This window comes from Urocampus carinirostris, chromosome 6, assembly GCF_059441175.1.
Source record: "Urocampus carinirostris isolate Australia breed hairy pipefish chromosome 6, RoL_Ucar_1.0, whole genome shotgun sequence".
NCBI classification, from domain to species: Eukaryota; Metazoa; Chordata; class Actinopteri; order Syngnathiformes; family Syngnathidae; genus Urocampus; species Urocampus carinirostris.
The window spans coordinates 15937688-15955392 of record NC_142354.1 but is presented as its reverse complement, the minus strand read 5'-3'; the positions used below and the strand labels follow the sequence as shown (position 1 = coordinate 15955392).

General features: G+C 39.5%; 1 protein-coding gene across 1 annotated transcript in view; it reads left to right on the top strand.

The window, feature by feature from the left end:
• The window catches only part of foxj3 (forkhead box J3), a 165743-nt gene that overhangs the window by 96033 nt on the left and 52005 nt on the right, over window positions 1-17705 (top strand). Inside the window, exon 3 of the mRNA XM_088338043.1 lies at window positions 6225-6299. Within this exon, the coding sequence (XP_088194169.1) occupies window positions 6225-6299 (75 nt within the window). The remainder of the gene's footprint in view (window positions 1-6224; window positions 6300-17705) is intronic.

Below are 17705 nucleotides of genomic sequence, written 5' to 3'. Positions count from 1 at the left end.
TCCCCAAACTTTTCATACCACGGTGTGGATGTCTTTTCATGTGTCGTCCATATCCCTGTCAGACTAGTGCAGGGGTCGGGAACCTTTTTGACCCAAAGAGCCATGAAGCAAAAATATTTTATTTATGTCTGTTTTTGTTTTAAGAGAGAGCTATATTTTATATTTTAAGACAAAATTCAAGAAAACCGCCAAACCCGCTTTCTCCATCAGTACATTTTATTACACTGTGTGACATTTGATGTGATAAAATCTATGAAATAATAATACCAACGTATTTACTTTCAGTGCAGACGGCACTGAATGAGGGAAATGATCAGTATTCGTGTTGTGTGTAAAGCGCCGCCCGTTCCTACGGCTCACCCAATTAAATTGCTCTCGGTGCTTAACTAGGGTTCTTCGGTGTTTACATTTACTTCTGTGGGGTTTCGGCATAATCTGTCTCAACAGTGAGCATACATTATTTAATACGCTTCCATATAAAGCATTCTTTAGCGATGTACAACCACAACAGAGTCTGTTGTTGCGACACCTTGACCAAAAAAACAAGTGCAGACTGCGCCACATAAATACTGGACTCAGCCTTCCTTCCATCTTTTCAGTATTGTGCCGACTTCGCACTTGCTACATTTGGCTTTGCTTTTAACCATTAAGTATATATTTGCTCATGTTCGATTTTGTCTCCGAGACAGATATACTCATGAAAAGAGTCGTATATGGGTTTAGAGCCATAGGGTCCCGACCCCTAGTCTAGTGGATAGGATCCTGCGTGCTCCCTGCCACGATGCGCATTAGATTCCCGTTGCACCCATGTTAATGATGTATTTCGACTGATCAGTCAATGTACAAAGAAGTTCCTTCTCTTATAGGTTTTGCATAACCATAGCCTTATTGTAGTTTAAATCATTTGCACCTTTATATATATAAAAAAAAAGACAAAATACTATTTTTGGGGGTGTGTGAACTAGTTTTCTAAGTAGCATGGTTGTGAAATCACTATTTTCATATCACATAATAGAGAAAAAATCCACAAGAGCTTCATTGTTGCTGGCAGTTTTGAGTTTTAAATGCTTCTTAGCCTTTTGACGTCACATGCCAATTCTCCTCCTGATGCACAACTTAGATATCAGAGAAAAATGCCCGCAATTGGAAAGCCAACTTAACGAAACTCTGCTTATCTCGCATCGATCTGCTTAAATCCCGGCGTGCCCATAATCCGGCCTTGGACCCAGTTATGGCCCATGATCAAAATTTTACTGGCCCGCGCTCTCTGTCATAATATTAATAATATGTGGCCTGCCAATGATGTTGCCTGCAGTATAAAAGACATTTCTTTAAAAAAAATAAAAATAAATCACAGTTGACCCAAATGATGGCAGTAGCCCTTTGCCCACCTTGTTCTTGGCTTTCTGTGAGAATTTTGCCCCACCCCATTTCTGACATGGGAACTGTAAATAAAAAAGGAAAGTTGACTGTGAGGCCCGCTGCTTCCAGAACAAGCTGAAATTTGAGTAATTTTTCTTCACCAAAATCTAAATCAACTGCGTCTGCCTAATTTGCCATTAGACTTTGTCTGTTTCCAAAGAATATTTTATGAAGAGGCACTGTCACACCACACATGCTGACCTAAAAAAGCTAACTGGAAAGGAACGCTGTGAAAAAGTAAAGCATTTGGAAGCTGTTTTAATGGCACAGAAGCACTTTTTCAAAAGACCCTGCAAGTCCAATGAAAATTCTACAAACGCATGATTCTAGGTGGCGACGCCGATCACAAAGCACTGCAAACTTTTCTTGAAGGGCGAATTTATTAAAGACTGTTATATGAATGCCAGGCTGAATAATCGGCCCCAACACATTTTCAGCATACCAAATCTGGCCTGCTTTAATTCTGAAAGGTTTAGACACTCCTGGCTTAAATGTTCCTTCCCATTGCAAAGTTAAGTTCCATGGACAGAATTGCACCGCAATCTCCTACAATTAAAATTTGGACAAGTTGTCATTTTACAAAACGTTGTTATTTCACATCAGAGAAAAAGATCTGGTTGTAGGAAAGTCACAACAAAAGAACAGTTTCCTTGTTAGAATGTGAATGCATTCTTCATTATTGAAATTTTATTTTCTGACAAATTAAAGTCTTAAAATGTAAAATGTGCAATTTCAAAAGAAACTATTATGACCCTGGAAGATTGCAGTTGTGGTGCAATCTTTTTCTTGCCATTGTTTTTATGTTTCGTCTTCAATGATGTTTGCATCCAACTTCATATATATATATATATATATATATATATATATATATATATATATATATATATACACACACACACACAGTATATTCGCTTGGATTTTGTACTATATTTGGAAGTACCACTCATTTCCTGGTATTAAGTGCCCACACAAAACATCCCAAACACACTTGGGTTTTTTTCTCATTGAGTAATTACACATATATGTGCAGTTTTAAGAATTTTCTTGGGTATCAGAATGTTTTTATGTGACTGTCATGAAAGTGACAGAGGCAAGATTTAGTACTTTAAAAGACGAGACACAAACACAGGCTGGGGGTATTCCCATTCAGAACGATTATATTCTCAGCATCAAAAGACTTGATTTCAAAATGATGGGTTCTAATGCATTTTCATTATTTACAGTAAAATGTATTTTCTTTATGTATCAGTTTGATTGAGTTAAACTATTTCAAACGGAAATTCTTGTTCGCCAATACCCAAAATAAAATTAACCTTGAAAGCTACTCAAATGCATTGGAATTTTAATTTTTAATATTTAATAGCTTCCATATAGAATTCCCAAAAATAGCAATGCACCTTCTTAATTGTGTTTTTACATCTGCTCCAAGGGTCTATTATGGTGATACCTGTTCCAGAAAGATTTGATTCTTTTTTTTAGTGCACTGAAGGAACAAGATTTTAAAAAAGAAATGCTAACACTTGTAAGTCAACACACATAGACCTATAGTAATGTTCATGACCATTGTGATAGGCCTGAAATCCAAGGTAAATGGTTCAGAAAGCATCTCTGAAAGATACAGTTGTTAGGAGTACAGTTTGCTTCTCCCCACAAGGCAGAAAGGATAATTGATTTGGTGGGTGCCTCTTTATGTTCTGTGGGGTAACACTGAAAGCGTCCTCTGGTTTCCATTGCCATTTCACAGCAGCGCGATCGGTGGCATCACACATCGAGGCTGTCATTATCATCCGTCATGTGGTCTAATTGCCTTTACTGTTGAAAAAGCAGCTCCCATCTCATGCGCTAAGGGGGCTCTGGCTCAAACTCAGAATTTTTTTTTTTATATATATATATATATATATGTGTGTGGCCATCTGTCAATAGTGGAGTGGAGGTTTTTGTGGGGCTGTCATTTTGCTTTTTGGGCGCAAAACGCTGCTTTGGTTGCTCTGCCTGGCCCTAGTGGCTACTTCAGCCCGCCTCTCCATCCCAACAAGACAGCTGGCGAGGCATCGCTCTTATTCGCCGTGGAGTAGCTTGTAAGCGTGTAATGAGTTAACTTTGGGATGATGATCTGCATAATTTATTTTCTTCCCCGAGAGGGCCCGCTCAAGCATTAATTAATATCAAGCTCATGCCACGATCCCTGTGTGGGACTCCTCTTGGCTCCTGTTTTTGGCACATGTGGAGTTTGAAATGCTATCACGTTAGTAGACTTATCAGACCCTACTTTCTGACGTAGACAAAAGGTACTTTCACCTTAACATACTGTTAAATCTTCATGCAAACATGGGATGGTCCAGCTTGAATTTGATTACCTTGTAATTTATTCAATTACCGTAAATTAAGGACTACATGGTGCACCTGATTTTAAACTGCATGCACAAATTGAAAGAAGAAAATTCATTTTTGTACAAACTGCACCAGATTTTAAGCCACATGATTAAACAGCCATACAAATGAACTCATTCACGTTCATTTCTTAGATTTTTAAAAATCAGCATGGAAATGGGAAGTCACACATTGTGCGATGATTAAGACGTGAACATTGTATGTAAATCAACTAGTGCCGCAGTCAATATTAATAAAATAAACATGAACGTATACACAGGAGTGCGAGAAAATTCATTAAAAATAAATGCTTGGTATCTTTCAAACAGGTAGTGTCAGCTGATTGAATATTTTAGTGTGGCAGCAGGTGACTAATTATCGGGTATATATTGCCGATCGGGCCAAGAACTGTGACGTCATATTAAGCATAGATTTTTCTTTTGAGAATGATTTTGTCGCACTCTAATGCCAATTTTATTAATATGGATTGCTGCGGTAATTGATTGAGATTGACAGTTGCGGACAGAGTCTGCAAACAAGTGTCTTAATCACAGCATGTTTTCATACTGGACATTTTCCTGGTGATTCTGCCAAGATTGTGATTTTACTCTTAAGGGGCAGCAATGGGAATCTTGTTCATCCATTCATATGCGTCACTACTTAGATGACGAGTCATTTGGCTACTGAAGGGAGTTGTAGTTACTCCCACCGTTTACCCGGGCCTCATTGAATTCTTTCACTTTGACATTCAAAGCACTTTGCAGAAATCACGATGCTTTGTTCTAATTAAACAGTGGGATTCCCTGCTCCACACCAATTCTAAGCCAGCCGCTCGGCGCCGGGGATGCACCACTGTGTCACTGCAGCTGGGGAGATTTGTGCAGAGGGAAGTTGCTGCTGTCACCCTTGCAACTATCCACGTTGAGAAAAGGGAAAGAAAAAAAAAAACAATTGTATTTTATGCCACTGAGTTAAGAATGTAGGAAAAAAGAAGAGGCATGTAGTCCGGAATTTATTATATGTACCACTGATGAGTAAGCTTTTTAAGGACTTTAATCACCTGTTTGACAGGAACAAATAGTAAAGATTCATATTTTGATTAAAAAGTGTATTTTTGCAAGTATTTTGCAAAACACATGTCACCATGATATGTTTTATGTGGCTTTTCCGTGGTGTATTATTATTGTGCATTACTTCTTACTTTCAAGGCATACAGAAAAACCGAAAATCCATCCCACACATTCACAGGGGTTTGTGGCAGACACAAAGGATTCCAAAATCATGTTCATTAATTTTGCTTTTGTTTTTAATTCCTCCATCACCCGATAAAATCAATCTGTTCTGTGTCTCCTTAGAAAACTTAAAATTTGAATGTTAAGTTTGCATTGACCAGCTCGGTGGCCTTGGGGGTATGACGCCGAGACTGGGAGGTTTTGGTTCAAGCCTCGGCCGAGTCATACGCAAGACTTAAACATTGGTACCCGTTGCCTCACTGCTTGGCGCTCAGCATTAGGGGTTGGAATTGGGGGTTTGGTCACCTAATGACTCCCAACACCTCAGTTGGGTTGAGCGAGGGGGCTGGGAATCCCCTCCTCTGTATCAATCTCCCCCCAAAAAAAGAGTCAGAAATTACTCTAGCCACCTCCCACTAGGGGGATATGGCTGCGATATATATATATATATATATATATATGTATATATGTATATATATATATGTATATATGTATATATAATAAGTTTGCATTAAAGAAGATTTGTAATTATTGTTTTTTGAACTATTTACATGGAATGTTTTCTGTAAACCCTTTAAATGAATCTTTTTGGAGTTAGGGAAATACATTTATTCAACCTGAATAAAATTGCAATTGTCCGTAATGATTAAGTATATAATATGATTTTTTTTTTTTTTGTGACTTTGCAAGGCCCTACCTGTCAAAAAAAGACACTTGCATAGCGCACCACTTAGACTCTTGTGCTTTGAAGATTCACCTATGACCCTTCAAAAGCCAACGGCGTCTTGTGACTGTAGGAATCACCACAATTCTGCTAGAAACACACGCTTGCCAGGACTGTTTTAAATTCGCCCTATGTACACCATTATTTAGGCTGTTTTGGAAATTCCTCTCATGTGAATCTTAGCTAAACCATTGGTGCATGTTTGTGCAGTAATAAGGGCGGATGTAGCAGAAAAAGCCAATGTTTTTAACTGTGTTTAATTGTGACATAAAGGACACTAGGATGTTGCAGGTATCCTACAACAACCATTGATCTTATTTATATGTGAAAATTGATGCAAGTGAAACATCTCGCAGTGAAAATCGAAACCGCAAAAATTCAAGCTAATATGATGCTGCAGACCTGTTCTTTCTTGTAAATGGTTTTGCATGTCTACTCATCTTCTTGACCTGCCTTTTTCTGTTTGCCCCCCACAGAACTCAATACGGCACAATCTATCATTGAACAAGTGCTTTCTCAAAGTGCCTCGCTCTAAAGATGATCCAGGAAAGGTGAGGATATCGCTTTTTTTATTGTTCTGATCAAGAGATACATTTTTGCTTTTCTTATGCTGCACATTTTCCTTTTTTTCGGGGCATTTTTTACACATTGTATTTATTGCATAAACTTCTTCTTGGGCCTAAGTTAACTGGCAGTCTTTTGGAGAAAATATTGTGGAGTGCAAAAGTATGTTATTCCTAATTATTTTGCAATGTTAGGAATTTTCCATGTATGAATACAACTTTGTTGTTGTTGGCTTATTTTCTGGCAAAATATTTTTTATGCTATACTAGTTAGATATGCAACATCCTTGCACAGTAAATATTTACCTTAAGAGAAACGTAAAGATTAATGATTAATTATCTTTGTGTTTAATCAAACTAGTATGTTTTGCTTGTGTCAGAAGCTTTGTAAATTGCCTTTTATTGTAACAATCCCTAATATCCTTTAGGCCAATCCAAATGTTTTGTTTTTTTGCTGAAAATATGGGGGATTTTGTTAGAATTATCATTTCAAAGCCGATATTTTGACTGATGCCCGCAATTTGCTCGATTTTAGATCATAGTTTCCAACATTTTTAAAATTTTATGACCATTTTCTACATGTTTTTTCTACAACGGCAATTTGAATTATTGTTCAGTTCTAGAATACAGAGATTGTTTTTATTTCTATACGATTCACTTGTTAATTCGCAAGGTAAGGGTTAAAAAGTTGTTAGTGACAGACCCAATATTTTACTTGCAGTTCTTTGACATTCCTGGTGTTGATCTATCGGAGGTCTACTGTACGTAACTTCAAATAACACGGGTCATAATGAAAAAAAAACAAATGGAAAAGCATGTTTGGTTTGTACCAACAGCTGGCAGTAGTCAACCTCCTTTTTTCCCTCCGTTTTCTTCCCTTATTTTGGCGAGGAGGGAAGACAGATGAAAAATGTTAACTTTGAATCCCTGCCAGAACCTTGACAGTCGAGAAATGCGTGGCACGCTCTTAATCTATTAGGAACCTGCCGCCCCCACAGGATTGCTTTTCATTTGTAAGGAGAGACTTTTTCAATTTTTTTTATTATTGGGCGAGCTCAGAAATCAGATGTGGGTGAGGTGGGGAGAAGTCAGACTGGAGGAGAAGGTATAAGCAGAGTTTGGATAAGGTCATTTCTAAAAATTGTTGCATCCCCTCAGGCTTTCAGCTCCAATCTTCAACTTTACTCTATTTTCCTGGTGATGTTAATTTGACATTTGAATCTCTATGGGACCACCGACTGCTGGGTTTGCAAGCGCATTTACTTTGTTGTTCCCCCTGACATCACATTGATAATCAGCCCCTAACTATTGTAGGGCTGCAACTACCGACTATTTTAACTTATTCAATTTGAGACGTTTTTCTAAAATTGGGAGAGCCAGTGCCAGTCAATTTTTGCCGTTGTAGGGCTGCAACTACCGACTATTTTAACTTATTCAATTTGAGACGTTTTTCTAAAATTGGGAGAGCCAGTGCCAGTCAATTTTTGCCGTTTTGAATCATTTTTAAGGGCCGAAATAAAATTTTCTTTTTGTAGCTATATTCATAGGAAATATCAAACACAAGCTCGGACCCTCGTCATTGGAAGGAAAGTATGTTTCTAGCTTTCGCGATGGTTTACTAAACAGCTGAACAACAAAAATCCTAGTTTCCAAAAATGCCCTTTGTAAAAGAATGCATTTCAAGCAGAACTTTCACTTGGGTGCTTTCTTTTCTGCATTTGAGGTTACCTCCTCTTAATGATGCTTTCCATAAACACAAAGCCACTTTGCTTGCAAAATAACATTTTATCGTGGGAACACTGAAGTGAGGCATAAACTATGCATTAACAATGCGGGAACTTTGCAAGAACTTATCAGAACTTTATGTTCCTGGTGAAGAGATAACAGGATTTCGATCTCCACGGTGATCACGTTCCGTTGTGTGACCACGTCCCTGCGTAGGTGCATGTATTGTCATCCCTCACCAGACTATGACAATGGGACTTACTATTACTCACTACTATTTGTCAATATTTTGTGACTCTCACAACACTGCTTCACTATGCCTACTTGCCATATAGGTCCGCTCACACACACACACACACACACACACACACTCATTCGCCGGATAAAGGAAGCATGTGTGGACAAAGATCTGATCAAAGCCACTCCTGCCATCTAATAGGGGTTTTATCATACTGAATAATTTTCACAAGCTTGATACTTACTGGTGATCAGAGCCAAACCCTTTATAATATTTTTTTAAATAAAACAAAAAAACACAATTTTTATGTTTTGCCACTCGGGACAATGCTGATGAAAACATAATTATCCGTTTTTGCATTGAATAAATATTAGTCGATTAATAGCAGACTACTGCAATTATTTGTCTAATAATCTAATAATTATTCAGTTTTTTTAGATTTAGCATGAACACATATTACAGTATGTGGAAAGTCATAATAATCACTTGAAAAATGTGTACAATGAAAAATAAATCTTTAATTGAACATAACCTGTGAAGAAGAGAACCCAGAGGGAGACGGCGACAAAGATGGCATAGATATTAGTCTACCTGGTGTGAAGAGGGGTAAGAGGTCACTCATCAAGAGGGTAAGTCAACTGCAGGAGAGAGAGTGGGAAAGGTGAGATGGCACAACATTCATTTGGACAGGTAACTTAAAATTAGTTTTACCTGGTTATATCAGTATCAGAAATTATTTCCCCCCCATTTTATTAACACTCCACTTATTGAAACATAAATATTTTGTTTGTTTGTTTGTACATGATTCAATTGTTTGTTTGTTTGTACATGATTCAAATTGAATCGTTTCTTGTACATGATTCAATTGTTTGTTTGTTTGTACATGATTCAAATTGAATCGTTTCTCCGGCGCCGTCACGAATGGCAGCCACTCCAGCAGCTCCCGTGTTATTTTCGATTGTTCTCAGCTCAGGGATGCTGCTGGAAAAGTGAATTTCCCTTCGGGGATGAATAAAGTATCTATCTATCTATCTATCTATCTACTGTGGATTTGTACATGAATAAAAATAAACAATTACTCTCAGTGATAGGACAGTAGAGACATAAGTCCATAAATAAACTTATGTCCTTTTTTTTCCCATTCATCCATTATCTGCACCGCTTATCCTCAGTAGGGTCGCGGGGGTGCTGGAGCCCATCCCAGCTGTCTTCAGGCAGGGGTCACCCTGAACTGGTTGCCAGTCAGGCGTAGTGCACAAAGAGACCGACAACTCACTCTCTCATTCACACTGAGGGACGATTTAGACCGGCCAATTAACCTGAAATCCATGTTTTTGGAATGTGGTAGGAAACCGGAGTGCCCGGAGGAAACCCATGCAAACTCCACACAGGAAGGTTCGATCTCATGATCTCAGAACTGTGCCGCACACGCGCTAACCACTGCGCCGCCATGCTGCCTTTTTTTTTTTCAGGACAGGCAAATAAATAATAAATTGAAATCTAGTAAACATGTTTTAATCCCTAAAAAAATAAGATCAGACTCATTAGTAGTAGTAAAAATGTAAATAAAATATGTGCATTTTGTTAAGTACATTTATTGTTTAACTGCAAAGTCTATGACATAAGTTCTTAACAATTCCCAAACATTTAAAATCGACGGGTTTTATCAACTGACATGTAAGTTTCAATGTTTAACATCTGAAGTTTCTTCTTCGGACGTCATGCATTTAATTTCAAATAAGTTTGTCGGGCACCGTCTGGAAAACCGCTCATGCACTCTTTTATAGCGAATAAAATGTACAATGCATGTCATCAAAACCGTATTAGTGTTACTTGAATTTGCAGAGGCAAGTCAGTCTTTCATTCCCACGTGCTTTTCATATTCTTATGTCACCCAGCTATTGGTATTCTATGCAAGGTCTGCTATGCAAACTTTGCATGCACAGTAATCTCTTTGTTAGTCCGGTTAATGGGTACCACAACCACCTGGGAAAATTGAAAATCAGTGAAGTAGAGTTTCCTTCATAAAAGCCCCTTAACGTCAAATTTACCTCGAAATGACATCCTTACAGATTGAGTGTAACATGTAATATATTTGAATGTAACAAAATAACGATAGATCTACAAATCAAAATGCAGAACTGTAGTTGAACGAATGATAGATAGATACATACATACTTTATTCATCCCCGTAGGGAAATTTATATGGTGGAATGGTGTTTATTGTTATTATACGAAAGTACAACAAAATTGTAGGGATTCTCCTTTCAGTGTAAGAAATTGGTTTAGAGAGCGGCTGGCAAGCTTCATCGTAGCATCGGGTATCGTTGGTTGAGCCAGGTCTCAGCAATTATTAAAATACAACCGTCCAGAATGTAGCGGTTTCCCACAAGTTGTAGCTCCAGGTAATCCGTTTCATGAGTAAGGGATTTGGCATTGGTGGGATGCACGCTTGGCAGGAGTAGCTTGTGAGAGTTCTTACATTGCCTAGCTGATGTAGGCGGGACCTGCAGCGCCGCTATTGCCCTACCCTGACGCTGCCTTAGTTGCTTCCTTGACCCAATAACAATCCACTGACACCTTCTACTGATCACCATCTTTTTGTGTTCTTATGACTTTCCTCCGAGTCAGATTTAATTGATGCATTTCTTTTCAATGTAAAAATCTGCTGAAAGCTAACTTTCGCTGTGCTTCACAGTTTTGTTTTAGTAGCCACATTGGCCCTGCCCAGCTGTTAGGGTGGTGTATGCTGTTAGTCAATCACAGTTGCGCATGCAGACTGCCACGCCCGCCCAACACGTACATACAACCTGCCCCCATGATGGCGTTTGCTGTGTGCTGTTTTCTGTAGAACACAATGCACGATACGTTGATATCCATGACATTAAGACAATTCATTTCAGAGAACCATTGAATACTGAAGCGTAAAATAACGAGGGGGTCTCTGTATCGTTGTTTTAGCTGCATCGAGGCTGAAATGTTCTCTAACTCCAGACGTTTTGGTTCGCATACAAGATATTGACCCTGCCATTTCTGTATGTTCATGATACAGCTCCAGACGCTACTACGCATGTGCGACTCTCAACAGATTTTATTCATGAAGCTATGCCACTCTATTGGAAAAAGGGGTCTGGCAACAATCGTCGACAACAGAGCTCTTTGTTGACCATTTCTATTATTTATTTTCGTTGACAACATCAACTATCGGTACAACCCTAATCCATTGAGGTGTTTAATGACAGCGCAGCCTTTTTTATTTACTCCTACGCCGGTCCAATCTTACAGATCCTAACCCAATTTTAGCCGGCACGATCTAAGCCTTTGCTACACATGCCGGAGAGGAAAAAAAAGAGTAGGCACAAATAATTACCCTCTTCACACACGTGCACATACACGCGCACTCGCAGACACACATTGAGAGCTACGGCTGGCTGTGTACTAGAGGATGGGGACTGAATGCTAATTTCGTGTTTTGCTGTAATCCTCTGATATTGACACTCCTGGGAGCTGCTCCACTAAATACAAAATAATCTATTGCTGTATGGATCCCATTCCAGATGCACGGCCAACGTGCTCGCATCCTTAATGTTTAATTTTGAATTTTCCTCGCTCCCTTCCCCAGCCTCCCTGAATTTCCCCCCACCCTCCGCCCGCCCGTCTTTGCCTTCCGCCACCCCCCTCGTGCACAAGACAACTTCAAAGAGGCGGTAGCTGCTCTTGATATGTTGCATCAATATTGTAATATGGCAGGAATATGAAAACTGCTGCCTGGATGAGATAGGAGAGGCAAAGTCTGCGTGTGTCAGTCTGGTAGATGCTCGGGATTAAATGCAGCTCATTATTTTGTAAAAAACACCACCTGACTGCATGTGAATCGTCAGTTTGTAAGAATCCGGTCCAGTGCAGATGAAATGAGTTGCAAATCGAAAATGACACTTATCAGAATCAAACAATGGATAGGAAGTGTCATTATAGAGTGTTCCTGTACACATTTTAACGGAGCAAAAAATATTTACAGCAATCCCTTGTTTTTCACGGGGGTTGCGTTCCAAAAATTTCTCGCAATGGTCAAAACCCGGCAAAGTAGTCAGCCAAGTCATGTTTATTTGTGACACCCTTAATAACAAGGAGTCTCAAAGGGCTGTGCAGACCACAGATTATTACAAACCACAGACTATTATGACACCATCCCCTGATCTAAAACCTAAGTGATGGGAAAGAAAAACTCAAAAACCTCAACATTAGGAAAATGGAAAAACCTTGAGAAGTGGACAGCACATGAGGTAATCCTCCTTCCAGGATGACCAGGCTGCCACGGATGTTGCAATAACAAATAATACACAAAAATTATTAACAGGAAATATAGGTCATACATAAGCCATAGAATAGAAGTGTGTTTTGAGCCTAGATTCAAACAGTTCCACTGAGGTTGCAGATCAAGTAGAAACATAAATCTTTTCATAATTAAGAAAAAATCTAATTCACTGGCCCAAGGATTTGTTTAACACACAAAAGTACCTAAACCTTTAGCCAAATGTATCAAATTATGATTTTAAGAATATTTGTGCTGTTTTGCTTTATGGATTGAAAAAGTATCCTTTATTTTACACGATACTTTGCTGCTCTTATGTGGGTGTCATGGGAAACTGCATTTAACTTGCAGTTCTTTCTGTCAGACACTATATATTTTTCCATTATCAAACATTTTTGAAATATCGCCAGTGAGCCTAAAAGGAGCACAAAAGACCAGCATATGGCTCCAGAGCAAGATTAGCGGGTCAGAAGTCCAGCTTTGTTGGCGATTGAAAACATCTTCCTCTTTCTAGCCAACTAGAATGCAGAAGATAATGCACGATTATAATCAGCGACGTAACAGAACCGGGATATGTGTGCCGCAATACTGCAAGACTACTGTATTCTCAAAATGATGTGGAATTAATGTTTGGCAATAAACAACAACACTCTTAATAGCTAACACATTAAGGCTTTAATACAAATGGAAATACATATGTGACCTCCAAAAATTAAAACCAAAATATGTATTTTTTGCTGCTTGTAAACAAAGTTAAATATATTTTTTATTTCAAGTTCAATATAAATACAAAATATTCATCAAATTATTTCACACAGCAGCATTACTTTACTATTGTTTTTAGTTGTTCCCATTTTATTCTTTAGACTGAGTTCTGCCTACTACTTTAGTTCTCAAGCAGGATGAGCGATCAATTGAATCATAGAATAGATCATTATATTGTAAAGAACATCTGTAGCACGACTTTATTTCTGCAATTCATAAATTAATAATCGGAATGTCATGATGTAATTTACGCTTTTTCAATGTTATGTATTTCACCTTGTCATAAATATGACGTAGAAAATCTTTTAATTTCTTTCTTTGTCAAGATATATATTCAACATAAGTATCATTATCTTACATCTGCAAAATATCACCTCAACGACTACAGGCCTGTAGCTCTTACGCCTGTGGTCATGAAGTGCTTCGAGAGGTTAGTGTCCCGGCACATCAAAAACTCCCTGCCACTCACACTGGACCCCCACCAGTTTGCCTACAGGGCAAACCGCTCCACTGACGACGCCATAAACACAGCACTTCACACCGTGCTGAAACACCTGGACCACCGGGGGAGCTACGTCAGAATGCTCTTTCTGGACTTCAGCTCAGCCTTCAACACCATTATCCCGGAGATCCTGGTGGAGAAACTTGCACACCTAGGACTCTCTCCCTCCATCTGCCACTGGATAATGGACTTCCTCTCCAACCGCCCACAGTCGGTGAAACTCGGTACCCACGTCTCTCCCACCCTAACACTGAACACTGGCTCCCCCCAAGGTTGTGCACTGAGCCCCCTGCTTTTCACCCTCTACAGCTCCGACTGCTCACCGACCCACCCCACAAACACTATAATTAAGTTCGCTGACGATACCACCTTGATCGGCCTCATCTCTGAAGGGGACGAGGCGGCATACAGGGATGAGGTGGAGTCACTTTCAACGTGGTGTTCGGAAAACCACCTCATATTGAACACCACAAAAACAAAAGAACTGATTCTGGATTTCAGAAGGAATGGCAGGAATCCAGCACCACTCACCATAAAAGGAGACTGTGTAGAGAGAGTCCACTCTTTCAAATTTCTGGGTGTGCACATATCCGACGACCTCTCCTGGTCTGCAAACACCAGAGCGGTGGTAGGGAAGGCCCAGCAGCGACTGCACTTCCTGAGATTGCTCAGGAAAAATAACCTAAAACAGCAGTTGCAGGTGTCCTTCTACAAAGCCACAGTGGAGAGCATCCTAACATACTGCATCACGGTGTGGTATGCTGGGTGCACAGCAGCAGACAGGAAAAAGCTCCAGAGGATCATCAAAACAGCCCAGAGAATCGTCGGCTGCTCTCTGCCCAGTCTGGAGGACATTGCCTGCTCTCGCTACCTCAGCAGAGCAGAAAACATCATCATGGACTTTTCTCACCCCGGCCACCACCTCTTCGACCTGCTGCCTTCCGGCAAGCGCTACAGGTCACACAAAGCAAAAACAAACAGACTCAGAGACAGCTTCTTCCCCACAGCCATTACCACCCTAAACAGACACCGCACAAAAAAACTGAAAACTGTTGCAAAAAACTACCTCACACGAATGTAAAATGGTACTCACGTACATGCTGTCTGCACTATGTTTGTTCACTGCTCAAAACAGACACAGCACAAAAACCTGAAAACTTGTGCCAACACTACCTCATACGAATATAATGGTACTAATGTCTATGTTCTTGCACATGTCGACTGCACTACGTTTACTGCTCACCTTGCACAATGTCTGACCATTTCCTTTTTTCTGCACTATGTTGTCTATGTTTGCACCAATGCATATGCTGACTATTTTTTGCACTATGATGACTTTGCACCAAACGCAATATTGCACAACCCTTACGATACCAACGGTATCACGACAACACTGTATGTAACATCCCACATGCCGACATTTCTTGTGTAAATACCATGTAAATTATAACTATAGCCTTATCCCCCTTGTTTTATAACCTTATCTTCTCTGTTCCTTTATCTTCTTGGCTCATACCTCATTGTGAATGTGTAAAACTGGAGTGTCATGCCCAATTTCGTTGTCACAATATGTTAACCCATTTTGTAACAATGACAATAAAGGTATATTCTATTCTATTCTATTCTACAAACTTATCAACTATTGTAATATATACCATTCCAGGGATCTCCAAAATGGTGCCCGTGGGTAGTCAAGTCAAGTCATTTTTATTTGTATAGCCCTTAATCACAAATAGTCTCAAAGGGCTTCACAAGTAATTACATATAAGAAGTTTAGGTTATTCATATGCTATAGAGTACCAGGTAGCCCCCTAAAAACACCCGAGTAGCCCGCCGATGGGTTCTTGCTAATTTCTAGTACATTTGATTTTTAATTAACATGATGTTTCAGTGGTTCTTAATTCATGATTAATAATTACAACCTGGAAATTAGTTTAAAGTTATTTTCGCAATTTATTTTAAAATGGTATCCCTAACACCAATTAGTAACAAAAAGGATCTTTGTTTCATGAAGGTTTGTGACACCTTTACTATTCTAATGCAATATTACTCGGGGTGCACAGAATTTTCAAATACAGTTACCCTTTGTTTTTCAAGGGGGTAGCGTAAAAAAAGTATCGTGATGGTCAAAACCGGCAAAGTAGAAGTTTTTTTTTTTATCTATTAGACAACATAAAACTGTAAAATAACAACTTTAGATCTACAAATAAAAACACTGAACACAGAATTGCAGTTAAATGAATGGTCTTTGTTGTCATTACTGAATATAATGGTACAACAAATTTGGAGGGCAACTCTCTGTAAGAAAGAGATGTAGAGAGCAGCCAGCTAGCTGCTCGCTAGCATCAGGGATCCTCAGAATGAGCCAGGTCTCCTTGATGATTAAAATAAAAGAGTCATACATGTCGCAGTTTCCCCCATGTTTTATGGGCAATCGATCTGGCGTTGGTGGTTCGTGAGAGTTGTTACGTAACTTATCCACAGGAGGACCGACCAACAGAACCGCTATTGCTTTCTCTCTCGCCCCCGTCTTAGCTTTTCCCCAGACCTGATAACTATCCTCGGTGCACCCGGTGGTGATCAGCATTTTTTGCGCTCTTTTGACTTTCCTCAGTCAAATTTAATTGATAAGTTTATTTTCAATGTAACGAGCCGCTAAAATGCTAGCTGTCGCAGTGCTTTGCAGTTTGTTTTGGTGGCGAGATTGACATGTGCGCCAGCCCAGCTTTTTGACTGACAGCATACATCAGCCTATCACAGTGGCGTACACAGTCAGTCACACACACCCTCCGCGACAAGCTTCTTGTGATAGCATTTGCTGTGTGTTGTTTTCTGCAGAAGAACACAATGCACAGTGAAAACATGCGATGTATTAAAACCACAAAAAGTAAACCGATGCAGCGAGGGATTAATGGTATTTCTGCCAAGAATTTTACATTTTAGGTTTCCTGTTGCAGCCCAAATTGTTTAACTTGGTACATCCTCAAACATTACAAAGTCATCTCTTTTGAGAGAGTTGATATGTCAAAATGAGTTATTTCAGGTAGGATGTAGTTTTATTATGAAGCAAACATTTTATTATGGCAAAAGAATGTGGTGGTTTGTGCTGTGCTCCTTTGGGCCCAACGCAATGTTGCAGAATATTTGTGAATAATTTAATGGCTCTTTATATGTTTTTCTCTTTTCCTGCCAACTCTCTTGGGGTGGGCGTCTTGGTGGGAAGAGGGGGGTAAAAAATGCAGCAACTCTCTCTTCCCACGAGGGTTAACTTAGTGTTCTTCCTCGTGCTAATTAAAAGCAATGGAGCCAAGCCTAGCTTCGTCTGAGCGACTCTTGATTCTGAAACGAGTGCATTATAAGACACACTGATTGACTGCGGTGACGTGTCGCACCTTTATCAGTGGTATGGATTTTCTAATGAGGCTGCCGCGTTTTTATCACTGTCGTATCCCCCCCAATCGACCCCTCCCTCTTTCTAGGTTTCATTGTGCATCTGTATTATTCTCCACCCCTCTGAGGAGCTGTTAATTGACCCCAAAGCTTGCTGCACATTAAAACATATCATTTCACATACACACACATAAGCACACCGCCCGCCCATGATGAATATAGGCCAAACGTGGCTTTTCATTTGAACAATTGCAGCGATCCGAAGTATGGGAATTGTTAAATACCAACATTTCTTCCTTTAACAAGGGCAGGCCATTGTATACGACACTATTATTTCATGGATACTCGCTTGCTTTCTCGAGTGGACGCATCAATTATTCTCTCAGCTGAGGAAGTCATTTTCAAAGGTCCTGATCTCGGTTTCTCTTGACAATTGAGATGTTTTTTCTCATCATGAAATAT